The sequence below is a fragment of the Macrobrachium rosenbergii genome, chromosome 35, assembly GCF_040412425.1.
Source record: "Macrobrachium rosenbergii isolate ZJJX-2024 chromosome 35, ASM4041242v1, whole genome shotgun sequence".
In the NCBI taxonomy this organism is placed as follows: Eukaryota; Metazoa; Arthropoda; class Malacostraca; order Decapoda; family Palaemonidae; genus Macrobrachium; species Macrobrachium rosenbergii.
The window spans coordinates 5211966-5225632 of record NC_089775.1 but is presented as its reverse complement, the minus strand read 5'-3'; the positions used below and the strand labels follow the sequence as shown (position 1 = coordinate 5225632).

The window sequence follows — 13667 nt, the reverse complement described above, 5'->3', positions numbered from 1 at the left end:
ATATCGTAAACGGAGTGGAACGTCTGTGAATTATCAGAAACAACTCTTTAAATTCGTAATAAAACGAGAAAGGGGGAAGAAGAGACGCCTGATAAAGGAAGAAAAACAAGGAGAAAGAAGATAATGGTGTTTATAAAATGAATAAAACACTATAAACAACAATACCATCGCCGTATTACGTAGACCCAGAAACAACACTTTAAATTTATATAAAACAAGGAAGGGGGAACAAGAAACGCCTGATAAAGAAAGGAACAAGGCGAGGAGGAGGAAGAGGAGGCGGAGGAGAACAGTCAATAAAACCATCTGCCACGTTGTCAGCCTCATCATTTTTATGGCCTCGGCGTCAGCAACATGAAATCAGCACCGGGGATGGTCAGCTGGAAATGTGAAAGAGAGACGCGAAGCGGAGAAGAACGGGGGGCGGGGGCGGGGGTTGGAGGAGGGGGGTGGGGGGTGAGTCCTTCCGGGCGGGTGGGAAATATTCAGAAATTGAGTCGTTTTTATTCCCGTTTCTCTTGGTAGGCCGACGGGAGGGGCAGGAAATGGGGTAGGATAGCCTGGAGAAGGGCATGAGATGGTTTCCTGAGGATGTGATGTTAGGTATAAAATAGTTCTTTGATCATAATTTATCATTTTCATAAATTTAAAAGATTCTCTTTGCTGGAAAGACACAAATAAAGATAATGAATGATTCGTATTGCTTAGTTTATAAAGCTGACTGATTCTAGAGTGCCCAACGTCCAACTATTATCTGAGGAGTTGCATATCCTATAGGAGAAGGGAAACTGCTTTGAATAAATTCGATGGAGATGAATTAATCAGAGTGACTGACTCTTGAATTCATAATTCCCACTCAATGCACAGCACCATAATATACATACATACATATATATATATATATATATATATATATATATATATATATATATATATATATATATATACAGTATATATTGTTACATCCACACCATGCAAACTTCACTTTCCCCAATCTCCAAACACAGCCAGGAAACCCAAGTCCAACCCCACCACCACCCCTTCCAAAACAGCCCACCAACCAAAAAACTCCCGAATCTATACGGCCGCTTACCCCAGAGGTCCCAGATGACTGACGGAGCCATTTCAAACGGGTCGTCTCTTTTGGAAGTCATCCACGTCATAAGTTAATGGTTTTAATGGCCGTGCCTGACCTAATGGCTGATGCTTCTGCTCGCACGACATTTGAAATGGTCGTTAAACGTGTGGGACTGCAGCAATTAACCCTGTGGACTGGGTCTGGCTAGGAGGTCCACAACTGCTAGGGGCAGTTTTGAGCCAAATTAATAATGATATATATATATATATATAAATGTGTGTGTGTGCATGTATGTATGTATGTATGTCCTCGGCAATGAAGACAGTTAATCCTGGAAAGGTTTCCCTGAATAAATATCTCCGCTAGATACAATTCAGTTTAAATGAGGCAGTGAGATTATATTATCAATTGTATTAATCGTACAGAACAATTGTGTAAGTGATAAAGTGTAATATATATATATATATTATATATATATATATATATATATATATATATATATATATATATATATATATATACATAAAAATAAGCCACAATTCTAATTTAACATTAAATGCACAATATCTTGGTAATAACTTACACCAGTGTGGAATTTTACTTGGTTAATGCTTCTTCATGAGCAGTTAAAGTCACTGTCTGCAGTTGTTTCTAAACCACAGGTCACGGTTCGAATCCTGGCTAGTGCAGGAGTACTTATCGATTATAAATTCCCGTTGGGTGTAAGTTGTTCCCAAGGTCAGTGAATTTGATTTTAAGTGATTTTTGTGGCTTGATATATGTGAATAAAGAAGTTATGTGTGTATAATTGGCTAAAATATATATATATATATATATATATATATATATATATATATATATACATACACACACACACACACACACACACACACACACACATCACCACTCACTGAAGAGAAAGGTCCCGTCCCAATACCAAAGCGAGCAAGCTGTACCCTGGGCCAACTCCCTAAAAATTGAATCACTCACGAGTGCTGGCCTCTCTCTCTCTCTCTCTCTCTCTCTCTCTCTCTCTCTCTCTCTCTCTCTCCCCTCGTTCCAGAGGCTCAGTGTAGGCAAAAACGACTCACCTTTTCTCCGGTGTGTGAAACCATTCGAAGACGTCGATCTTGGAGAGTCTAAATAGGAGAGCTGAGTGTAGACAGTTGGAGGGTCGTGTCTACAAGTGTCTACGCTACAGCTGCTGTGGCTGCGGGAAATATGGGACACTCGGCCGTCTACCAGACTCTGGAAGGAGGGAAATAGACAGGGGATGAGTTAGACGTTTGTTGAAGCTAGATTTGTCTAATGTTTAATGTAAACCTGAAACAGCATTGCTAAGAAATTGATTCTTTTATGCATGAATTAATTTTTATTTAGTTTATTGAATATTTCTCAAACATTTAAAGGGAATTAATAGAAGAAAATACATTTTAAAAATTAACAATAATGAGGCTTAAACTTAGAAAATGTAGTTTAATGAAAATTGAGCATCAAAAATATTTTAACATTCGATACCAGAAGAACCTCTCGTGAATCTTGTAGGTTTTCACCAGCCTGTGGGTAATTAATTCCACGTTTAGACTTGCCGTCCTCAGCCCGGGGCTGGCAATGTTATATTTGATTTTAAAGATCATTGATATATATATATATATATATATATATATATATATATATATATATTAAAATATTCCTTTATAAAAATAAATTGTTTATAAAAAGTGAGTGAACAACCCTCCTTTACAAACAAACAAACAAACAAACATACAGGAAAAGGACAGAGGACATCAAAGCAATTACTTCTGTCATAATAGTCATCGCCTCTTTTGCATATTTGCGAGAGGAACCGAAATTTCGCGGCGTTTTTATTTTCGCGTTTGCATAATTCATGAGTTTTTTTGGTGATTGCCGTTTCGATGTCTACTCGGAATCATTTTTTTTTTTTTGTAATTGTCGTTTTTTGTAGTCAGAATGAGGTATGTTTTATTATTATTATTATTATTATTATTATTATTATTATTATTATTTATTATTATTATTATTATTATTATTCCATGTGAATAGGTTTGATCTACTGAAATCATAATAATAATATTAATATTATTATTATTATTATTATTATTATTATTATTATTATTATTATTATTATTATTATTAAAACTATAGGCAACTCACAAAACAAAAATAAAAAAACAGATTTTTGTAAATAACTCTTGATTCTTCGTAAGTGTCTATGCAAATTAATGATTACCTACACGAAATTGATAATAATAATAATAATAATAATAATAATAGTAATTTTTTTAACATTTACTATTAATCGATTACATCAAAATTCTATTAAAAGAAATTACTTAATTTTTTTGTAGTTTTAGAATAAGAGAATTGCTTAAGAGATCTAAATTCTTTAGCTTCACTAAATAACTGAATTTTGTAGTGACATTTGGTAACTGACAAAAATCTGTAGATGAATTTTGATATTAGTGAATAAAATAAAATAAGATAAAATAAAATAGAATAAAAATATTCTAGGATATAAATTGAACTGTCAACTGTACAATCTATTGTCTTCTATAAAAGGAATTTTTTTTAACTATAGAGAGTAAAAATCACCTTAAAATTTCTTTGGGGATATTTATGATGTAATTAGCTTGCTCTGAAGGGCAGTGCCAATACCCAAACGTCTAATGACCTTGGGTATTTTGGGCAGAAATGAGGGATAATATAATTTATTTCGATTGTCATGTGAATACCACATTTCTTTTACTGCACTTCCGTTCATATTCTCTTTCTTCCTTCTTCCTTTCCACCCTCTCTCTCTTACTGTTAATTTCTCATTCAACGCTGAATGACCTCACAGGTCCCAATGCTTGGCCTTTGTCCTAAATCCTATATTCTATCTATCTATCTGAAATGTTTATGAAAACTGGAGTTTCTTCTCAAGGAAAAGTTATTATTTAGACAGAAACTCGGTTTCTTTATGGTGCCCAGACTTGAAAAGAGAGAGAGAGAGAGAGAGAGAGAGAGAGAGAGAGAGAGAGAGAGAGAGAGATAGGAGATTATGAAGAAACAGACCAATGTGAGAGAGAGATGGAAGATAGAGAAATGGGAAAAGAGATGCCAGAGGTCCCAGGAGATGGAGAAATAATATGGCAAGGAAGGAAAAACGTAATATATCACAGGTCATGGAGAAGAAGAAGAAGAAGAAGAAGAAGAAGCAGAAGAAGAAGAAGAAGAAGAAGAAGAAGAAGAAGAAGAAGAAGAAGAAGAAGAAGAGTGAATAGTCGTAAAAATCGAAAATATCAGATTAGAACGAGAGACACTACAAAAACCTTCAGCACCAGTTTCGATCCAAAACTGTACTTGATCGAAGAGCACCTTGAAATAAATTCTCTCTCTCTCTCTCTCTCTCTCTCTCTCTCTCTCTCTCTCTCTCTCTCTCTCTCTCTCAATCAAAATATGCAAATGGAAGAGCGATAAAGAAACGGAAAAGAACTGAGAGAAGAAGAAGAAGAAGAAGAAATGGGTCCTCCTCTTCTCCCCCTGAATCTTTCGGACAGGACGCTGGAGAGAGAGAGAGAGAGAGAGAGAGAGAGAGAGAGAGAGAGAGAGAGGTCAGACTCGAGCCAAAGTTTTTAAGGGATCCTTCGGAGCTTAGGACTCGATGGTCGTCTGTCTTTTGAAGAGTTTTATTTATTCTGTGAAACTGTTTCTTCTTTAAGTCTTTATTTATTTATCTGTTTGCCTTTGGGCGAGTTTCTGTGACCCCTTTTTTTTTTTATCTTTCCTGTGCGTTTATTTGTCATTCGTTCATTTGTCTTAATTTTTACATTTTTTTAGTTTTTTTATATGTTTTTAAACGTTTTACTTATTTTTCTACTCATTATATTGATATGAATATATTATTTTATTTGATAAAGTTCGTTGAATAAATAATATATGTATACATATAAATATATGTATATATATTTATATTTATGTGTTTATATATATACATGTATATATATATATATATTTTTTTCAATCCTTCTTCGTGGCCAGGTGTGTAACGCGACCTCGTTCTGATAACCTGAAAGCAGGTTCGAATCCCGTTGCGGAATCAGGATTTCTTCATTTGGTTCTTTACTTGGATCTTAGTCTTTGTAGCGACAAGCCCATCCTAAAGTGTGACACACACACACACACACACACACACACACACATATATATATATATATATATATATATATATATATATATATATATATATATATATATATATATATATATATATATATATATACATACAAAGGCAAATGCCACGAAAGAAAAAAGTGAAACAACGGAGTGGGGGCTAGGCCTTTCGACTACTAGTAAAGGACCATTGTAGTCGAAAGGCCTAGCAACTACTGTCTTTATTTCTACATTCATCAAGTTCCATATCTTCGTGATTCACTTATACACACACACACACATATATATATACATTCATATATTATTCTATTTTTTATACCACCAAAAGCTCCTATTCCCATTTCTCTCAGGAAACTGCGATATTTGTTTGTGCCCCCCGCCGAAGAAAGCATTCCCCCAGAGGCAATGACAATATTTTCAAATGACAAAACGACATTGTAACTTTGCCAAAAAGAGATTGCAATGGGTCCTAAGTGGTTAGGGCATTACTCAGTGGAACCAGTTCCGGGGAATCTGTCACCAAAGAGGTATTTCGTATCCGGCAGCCCCCTAATGGGGGCCAGGGTAAATGATGCTGGGCTGTTTCTAAGATGAAGAGGCGAATAAGTTCGACTTAGAGAGAATGTAATTCTCAAAATTATGTTGCCTACTTTTAGAGAATGAATTTTGAAGGTTTTAATTCCTCGCTGAGTTGGTGTGTATGCTGGGTTGACGGTCGGTTGGTCTATGTTTTGGGTGATAGAGCATTGCAGATTTTTTTAAAAGTTGCACTTTATGGTTTTAGAGTAATCTACATTTTGAAAATTTTAACTTTATGATGTTAGATTAACCTTAATTTTCTCTATCTGACTAGGAAATCTAAGTACATCTGTAAGAATGACAATATTCACATATATGACTGATAACTTACAGAAACCTTGATAGTACCCAGATGTTGAATACTTCTCCCAAGAGCAGATACCAATAAATCATCATAGCTCTCAATTCCCATTGGATGCATGACAGACCTAATCAGTCTTTTCTTGATTAAAATCCTTGCCTTAAAATATCATTCAAGACCTTGTAGGTTGTCACAATAAGCACAGACCAAAAAGCAACTGTTCAAACTTACAGGCACAGATGAATACATACTCTGTCTTTTCTTACTTTGATAATTTGTTTTTCCTGGACGTTCTCTGAAAAATATTGTATTTTGTCAGTGTATCTCACCTTCCCCCTATACTCAAAGCTTGAGCTTACCTCCATCACAGTTTTTTCTCTCTTGCTACGCGTTTATACATCGTTGTGTTTCCCGGACAAGCTCATTCTAATCAGTTTCGAAAAGCTTCTTATAGGTAAACATTTTGTTTTTGCATCTATTCCTCTTCCTCCCCCTTCATCCCTTTTCCATTTCTTTCCCCTCTCCTCTATCTCACTTTATCCAAACATTCCATTATTCCCCTCATCCATATTCATCTGAATCTTCTTCTTCTTCTTCCTCCTGCATCTATAGCTTTCATTCCGGTTCTCTATTCCCTTTCTCTGGGCTTTCGTACAGAGATACCTGTGTCTCCCTTCGAATAGTTTCCCCTCCTCTTCCTTCTCCCATTCTTCGAATTTCTTTTAATTCCCCCTTTTCATTTCTTGATTCTTTTATTAGCACTTCCTGCCATCAACCAACCTCCTTTTCGTGACTCATTTTTTTACTTTTGAGTTGCGATATTTCCCCAGTAAGTTCGACCATCCAAAACCATTTCGTACACAATATCATTTTGAATTTTTCTTCCCCTGTTCCGGATCATTTTGATTTTCTCTGCGTCTCGTAATTTTCGTCATTTCAACTTTTCGTTCTCCTGTTCTCGAAGTCAGTGTTCTGCTTTTTAAATCCTTCTTTTAATATTTAAACTTTTTAGCTTTTATGTCCTGTGTTCCTGTCTGCACTATGAACCACTAAAAGCTTTCACCAGTAAAATATTCTGAATCCTGTCATTTTCTAATGCAAGAACAGTTGACTGATTAACTGAATAGTTCACTGACTGACTGGTTGATTGGAGCAATCCATTTCGATAGGTGGACTGAAAATGATTATCAGATTATATTTAAACTTCCATTTTGAAGTTTACATTCATTCAATCAGTATTGCAATGCCAGAACTTTGATAACAGATTTCTCTGGTTACTTATTTTTATTTTACTTATTTTTTGTCATGCTTGTATTTTGATGACTGAGAAGGGGATTATGAGTACGGTAAGATGCCGGAAATAAGTCAGATATTTCAGAATTCATGCACTAATTCAAATGGTCTGAACATGTAGAGAGAATGTGGCATTCTACATAGTCCAAAGGGAACGCCTTTACATTTCAGCTACACGATGATAGTCTACACACAAGTGGATATGAAACAGATTTAACAGAAATGGAGATGATATCTTCCATGTCTGAATTTTTATGATTTACTGCCCCGAGTGCATCTAGTTGAAAGGAGAAACTTAATGATAATACCCCGCAATTCCCAGACCAAAGTTTAAACGCCCAGATAAGTATTTTTGTTATAATTTTCTTTTGGTCCTGGGCGCGAACTTCCCAACTTTGCCATACAATTTCAGGATAATTCCTTTTCACTTTTCGGTTTTGCAATCAAGGTCTGAAAGAGCTTTTCACTTCCCACTAAAAGTTTTTCGTTTTTTTTTTTGTTTCTCCTTTCAACTTCGGATCTCTCTCTCTCTCTCTCTCTCTCTTTTTATCTCTCTCCTTGCGAGATCAGTATCTCTTCTCTGCTGTTGTTGCTTTACTTTTATTTCTTGTCTCTAGTCCTTCGCTTGGTGACTTTTTCCTCGTTCGTATCTTTCTTCTTTAGCGGGTGTTCCTTCTTCTTCTTCTTCTTCTTCTTCTTCTTCTTCTTCTTCTTCTTCCGGAATACTTTTTTTATTGGTTCCAAATATCTTTCTGCATTTCGTGTCGTGATTTTTGCAATTGTCCCAAAATGTCACATCTTATTTGCTGCGGATTCTTGCTTATTTTTGTTGCTCTTCTGTGGCGTAGTTCTCTCTCTCTCTCTCTCTCTCTCTCTCTCTCTCTCTCTCTCTCTCTCTCTCTCTCTCTCATTTCTATTTTTCTCTCGAGATTGGCCATCTCTCATTCAGAAGTGCCTTCACGACTTCCTTCCCCTCCTGCTCGTTTCCCCTCCCTTTATTCCTTTATCTCTCCACCTTTCCTCTTTATTTCTCTCCCATTTCCCTTCCACGTCTTTCGTACCCATCTCTTTATGGGTCGCTCCCGGGTCCTATCTCTCCCTCCCTCCCTCTCTCTCTCTCTCTCTCTCTCTCTCTCTCTCTCTCTCTCTCTCTCTCTTTATCTGTCGTTCCTTCCTACGTGCGATTTGCGACGAATATTTGGAGGTTATTTCTTCTCGTGTTATTTCCTTTGCTCTTTGGGACGCTTTCGTTAAAAAGGGAATTCGTTGGCGTTGTTTTGCATTTGTGTGGGTGTTTGTGTGTGTAGCTTGTGTTTGTATGTGTGTATGTGTAGCTTGTGTTTGTGTGTATGTGTAACTTTTATTTGTGTATGTGTGTAGCATGTGTTTGTGTATGTGTGTAGCATGTGTTTGTGTGTATGTGTGGCTTGTGTGTATGTGTAGCTTGTGTTTGTTGCAACGATACACCTATGGCAAAACACTGGGATCACATATGAAAGGTCCATAGTTCAATCCTAGTCTACAGCCCACCAGTTGACCAATCTGTGAAGAGTATCTGCTTCAGTTGACGCCAGGAAATAGGATGTAGGGCTAACAGCCTCACTCCTATGCCATTTCTCACTTCATTATTTAGGTAAACAGCAGCACAATGGTTATAGCTGAAAGCACCCACATTTTTCTGTCCTCGGCAGGGACTCGAACCTGGTCTCTGTCGTCGATAAGCCTCATGTTCGATTCCAAGGAAAGATGGATAATGAATCAAGTATTTGGTGGATAGTTGGTAGTGCTGGGTTGCAGTCTTGGTGGAGAAGGGCATGGGGCTAGCAACTTCATCCTAAGATTCACCGAAAGCCAGAAATATGAGGTAACGCCTTCTAGAACCAACCACTCCAATGAGGAGAAGTGTTGAGGTTATATATATATATATATATATATATATATATATATATATATATATATATATATATATATATATATATATATATTATATATATATATATATATATATATATATATATAGATATATATATATTGAGAGAGAGAGAGCGAGCAAGCTCAATAACTGCATTCCCAGCAAATGCAAATCAGTGGGAAGGATACAAAGTTGAGATACGAACGTCAGCGGAGTGTAAGTCGCAACTTCCAGTTCAGGAAATGAAGAAGAAGAAGAAGAAGAAGAAGAAGCAGTAGCCTGAGGTAAACAAAGGACACTCATACAGGCACGGGCCCGGAATCCAGTGTCATTTGAGCTGACCCGGTGAAGACAGAGAAAGTTTGCGAAGTTAAAGGGGCCATGGGGAAGTTAGGCAGGCCTCGCGAAGTTAAATTGTGCCTGCGAAGTTTGCGGAGACGCTTGCCAAATTAGAAGAGGGTGTGATGGAGTAATGAGCTGCTGGTGAAGTTACAAATGTGGCGAGTTTTGGGGGGTGTTTCGCGGTAGTCATGACAGGCCTGTGGATTTTGAGAAGGGTTGCGAGGGAAGAATTAACAGGAGTAGCGACATAAAGGTAGAATTGTTTAGTGGGTGTTGGTGAGGGTTAAGAGGAAAGTGGTTGTAAATTAAGTTCTGGAACACCAAAGAGATTGGTCAACATTAGCTGGAGCTCAAGGAAATACAGTGAGGTCAAACGAGCGAAGGTCATATTGGGCATGATCCAGAAAGGTCATGAAGAATGAAAACCAGAGTACTTAGTAGTTAGTACCTAAGTCAAGGATGACTCTGTGAAGTGAGGAACGAGCAGTGGAACTAGTGGGAGCCTTTGAAGCCAAGAAAGTTTCAGTAAACTCACCTCAATCAGTTTGAGCTAAATTTGGCAAAGTTAGTTGTTAGCATAGGAGACAAAAAAACGGGGGCAAACCCACCTGCTATTGTTGTTATGAGCTCAGTAAGGTCATGTTAGTTAGTTGAAATTAAAATTATGGCTTTTAGGATGGGAGTAGGACAAAGTGAGGGCAAGGATGTTCCCTTGAGATCCTGTTCAGTCGATAATCTATTATCTCTAATAATAAAACCCGAGTGGACCTTTCTTGTTAATCCTCCCCGGTGACAGTAGGAGAGACATAACACAGCCACCCACCCCCTGCGAACCAGTTTGTCAGTCCTGGGTGGGGGCGGGGTAGGTAGTGGAATGGGAGGGTAGGTGAGACATCACTCTCCACCTGCTGTTCATCCTCCTCGAGTTGGGGCTGGGAAGGTAGGGGATCAGGAGGGTAGGGGAGACAGCAGCGCTGGGTTACAGCACGCGTAGCGCGCAGCAACGAGTCGTACCTTTATAATTGATCATTTTTAGCTGGAAGATCGACCATCAAAATGATATGTACTCCTTGATGGATCCTGTGCTAATTTGCCTGACTTAGCCGTCCCTTCTGACTTTTTGGAAAGAGATTCCTAAGTCAAATTATTATGATTAAGAAGAAAATCTTTGCAAGACGGGCTGGTGAAGACCGTGGAGATTTAAACGAGGTATTTTCGTTTAAGCAATTTAATGAATGAATTGATTTATATTATAAGAAGTAACAAAATTATATTACTTTGAAACGAAGAGGAATTTTCGTTTTAATGATTTTATGATATATACAATATATATATATATATATATATATATATATATATATATATATATATATATATATATATATATTTTTTTTATATATATTCAAGCATACTGAAATTACTCTAGATACCTAGATACGTAAGTCGTTTGTTTTTGAACTGTCTGGTATAAACTGTTTCTAGAATTGTACAAAATCCTTTTGTAACCTTATAACAGCTCTTCACTGCCAAATATATATAGCTAATCATCATTATTATACATCAAAATAGGTAAATAAAAATAAATTTTCCTAAAAATTCGGTGCTTTTAAACTGCGTGTGTTCAATATGCAAAGTCGCTCAGTCATCCGAACGTATCAATATGCAAAGTTAGCGCTGAAGGACCTCGTAGTCCCCAGCGCTTGGCGTTTGGCCTAAATTCTACATTCTGTTATGCAAAGTCAACTCTTAAGACGAAATTTTGAGAGAAATATTTTCAAACAAAAGTCAATTTATCAGTCTTGAAAGAGCAGCGTTCCGACACGACGCTACTCCAGGATTCCCGTTGTCGCTCCGAGATTCGGGAATAGTATCGTCCCGCCTAAAATATTTAAGTTCTGTTGATGGAGGGGCCAAGTTTTCCCCCGCCGAGGGGGATGGAAAAAATGGGGAAGATATTCGGCTGACTTGCCCGAAATTTATTTGACAGCTGCAAAAAGCCCCTTCCATCGGAATTCCCCGAGATTTTGTGAATGGTCTTTACTTCTTTTTTCTGCTTCTGTTTTTTTTTTTGTGTGTGTTACAAGGTTTATTCTTTTCTTAAATATATATATTTTTATGGTTATTGTTTATGAGTTATGTTGTTCAGAGAGGTTCAGTTGTGTAAATGGCTGTATTCGTATGAATAACATGTACGCAAACATGCACCCATAACTACCTATTGACCTGTCTATAATGATAAAATCCAGGTGGAACTTGTTTGTCCGCCCCGGGTATGGGCAGGGTAGATAGGGAACGGAGGGTACCATGACACATCCACCCTCCTCCTGCAAACCTGTTTGTCCGGCCCGGGTGGGGGCTGGGTAGGTCGGGGATAGGGAGGGTAGGGGAGACATGACACATCCACCCTCCTCCTGCAAACCTGTTTGTCCGCCCCGGGTGCGGGCGGGGCAAGTATGGGATCAGGAGGGTAGGGCGGACATAACAGGCAGTGCCAGGTTCCAGCGCAGAGTAGCGCGCGCAATCAAGCTTGTGTATATATATTGGATATATATATAAATATATATAGATATATATATCTATATATAAATATCTGTATATATATATATATATATATATATATATATATATATATATATATATATATATATAAAAAGAATTGTTATCACATCACCATGACATTTAATGTACAAACAAGAGAAGCTACAAATGTCTTTTAATTCCACTCCGCCCTACCACGGAAATATCACTGAAGGGGAATTATCAGTAAGCAATTCGTCCCTTGACAGCCAAGTGGTAAAAGTACGCGTCACTGAAGTCGGTGGGTGTAGTTTTCGGTGGATCGAATCAGCCATGTGACGAACCCCATCAATTATAACTCTCTACCCCCACCCCTCCCTGCGCCTCTATTTATAGTCCTTAGGTTCGTGACTAATCGTTCTCTCTCTCTCTCTCTCTCTCTCTCAAGTCCTTCGTCAAGGGACGTCTTCAAAGGGAGGAGGAGGGGGAGGGGGAGGAAGGGAAGAGAATAACAGCCGACAAGAGGAAACTTCGAAGTGCCTCAAAGACTCACCTTCCCTCTTCCACCTGGAGGAGGAGAAAGAAAGGACGCCACCCACCTGGATGAGACGCCCCTCATGACACAGGACAGACGGGGACGGAGGTGGGGCATCTTTGGGAAGGGGGGAAAGGGGGGAGAAGGCCCCAGGTGTAGGGGAATGCTGAAGTGAAGAGAAAACTTCAAGTGTTCGACGATGAAAAAGGCCTTCGAGTGCCACTCAGTCGAGGATCAGTCCTATAGCAGTTCGCCTATACAGAGATGGTCCTCAAGGAATGGGTGACCCTCAGATCAGATGGAAATGGTATGGTACCGAAGGGGGAGAAGGTCTATTAATATGCAATGGGGGTTTCTTTTCCTGTATACGAACGGTGCCTGACTCTGCTTTCGAGTACGATATATATATGTACACAGAATCTACTTCTCAATTTGTAACAAAAAGTATGTCATTGTAATGGCCACAATGCTCTCTTAACTTCTCGAATCCCTCACAATTTTTGGACGACTAAAATAACCAAATGAAGAAACTCTGACGTCACTAGACTGGAGTCGAACCCCCAACCCGAGTATCAGAACGAGGTCACGTTACCCACCTGACCAAGAGATGGATAAAAGTATATTGATGAAAGGGGTTGCAGCAAGGCACCTAAGGCAGCGACGCTTCAAAGAACATTATTAATTAATGCCTACAGTGCACCCCACTACCCTCCTACAGGGCGAAGTATCATAACTCCATTTGATAATAATTACGAGTATAAGAAGAGAAATGGAGACAAGAACCTCAATTAGGGCGACGCTAATGAAATGGAATACCTTATCTCAGACACACAGACAGACAGTTCAGTGTATCGAGTCCCACTTAAAACAAATTGCATTTCCATAAGATAACAGCATCACTCATTTATATTCTGGGACTCCGGCGTCATCTCCTCCT

The 13667-nt window shown here is 38.1% G+C and overlaps 1 protein-coding gene across 1 annotated transcript in view; it reads right to left on the bottom strand.

Moving 5' to 3' along the window:
• LOC136856423 (dipeptidase 1-like) overlaps positions 1-13667 on the bottom strand; it is a 295422-nt gene that overhangs the window by 62913 nt on the left and 218842 nt on the right. The window contains exon 2 of the mRNA XM_067134286.1: positions 2170-2326. Within this exon, the coding sequence (XP_066990387.1) occupies positions 2170-2326 (157 nt within the window). The remainder of the gene's footprint in view (positions 1-2169; positions 2327-13667) is intronic.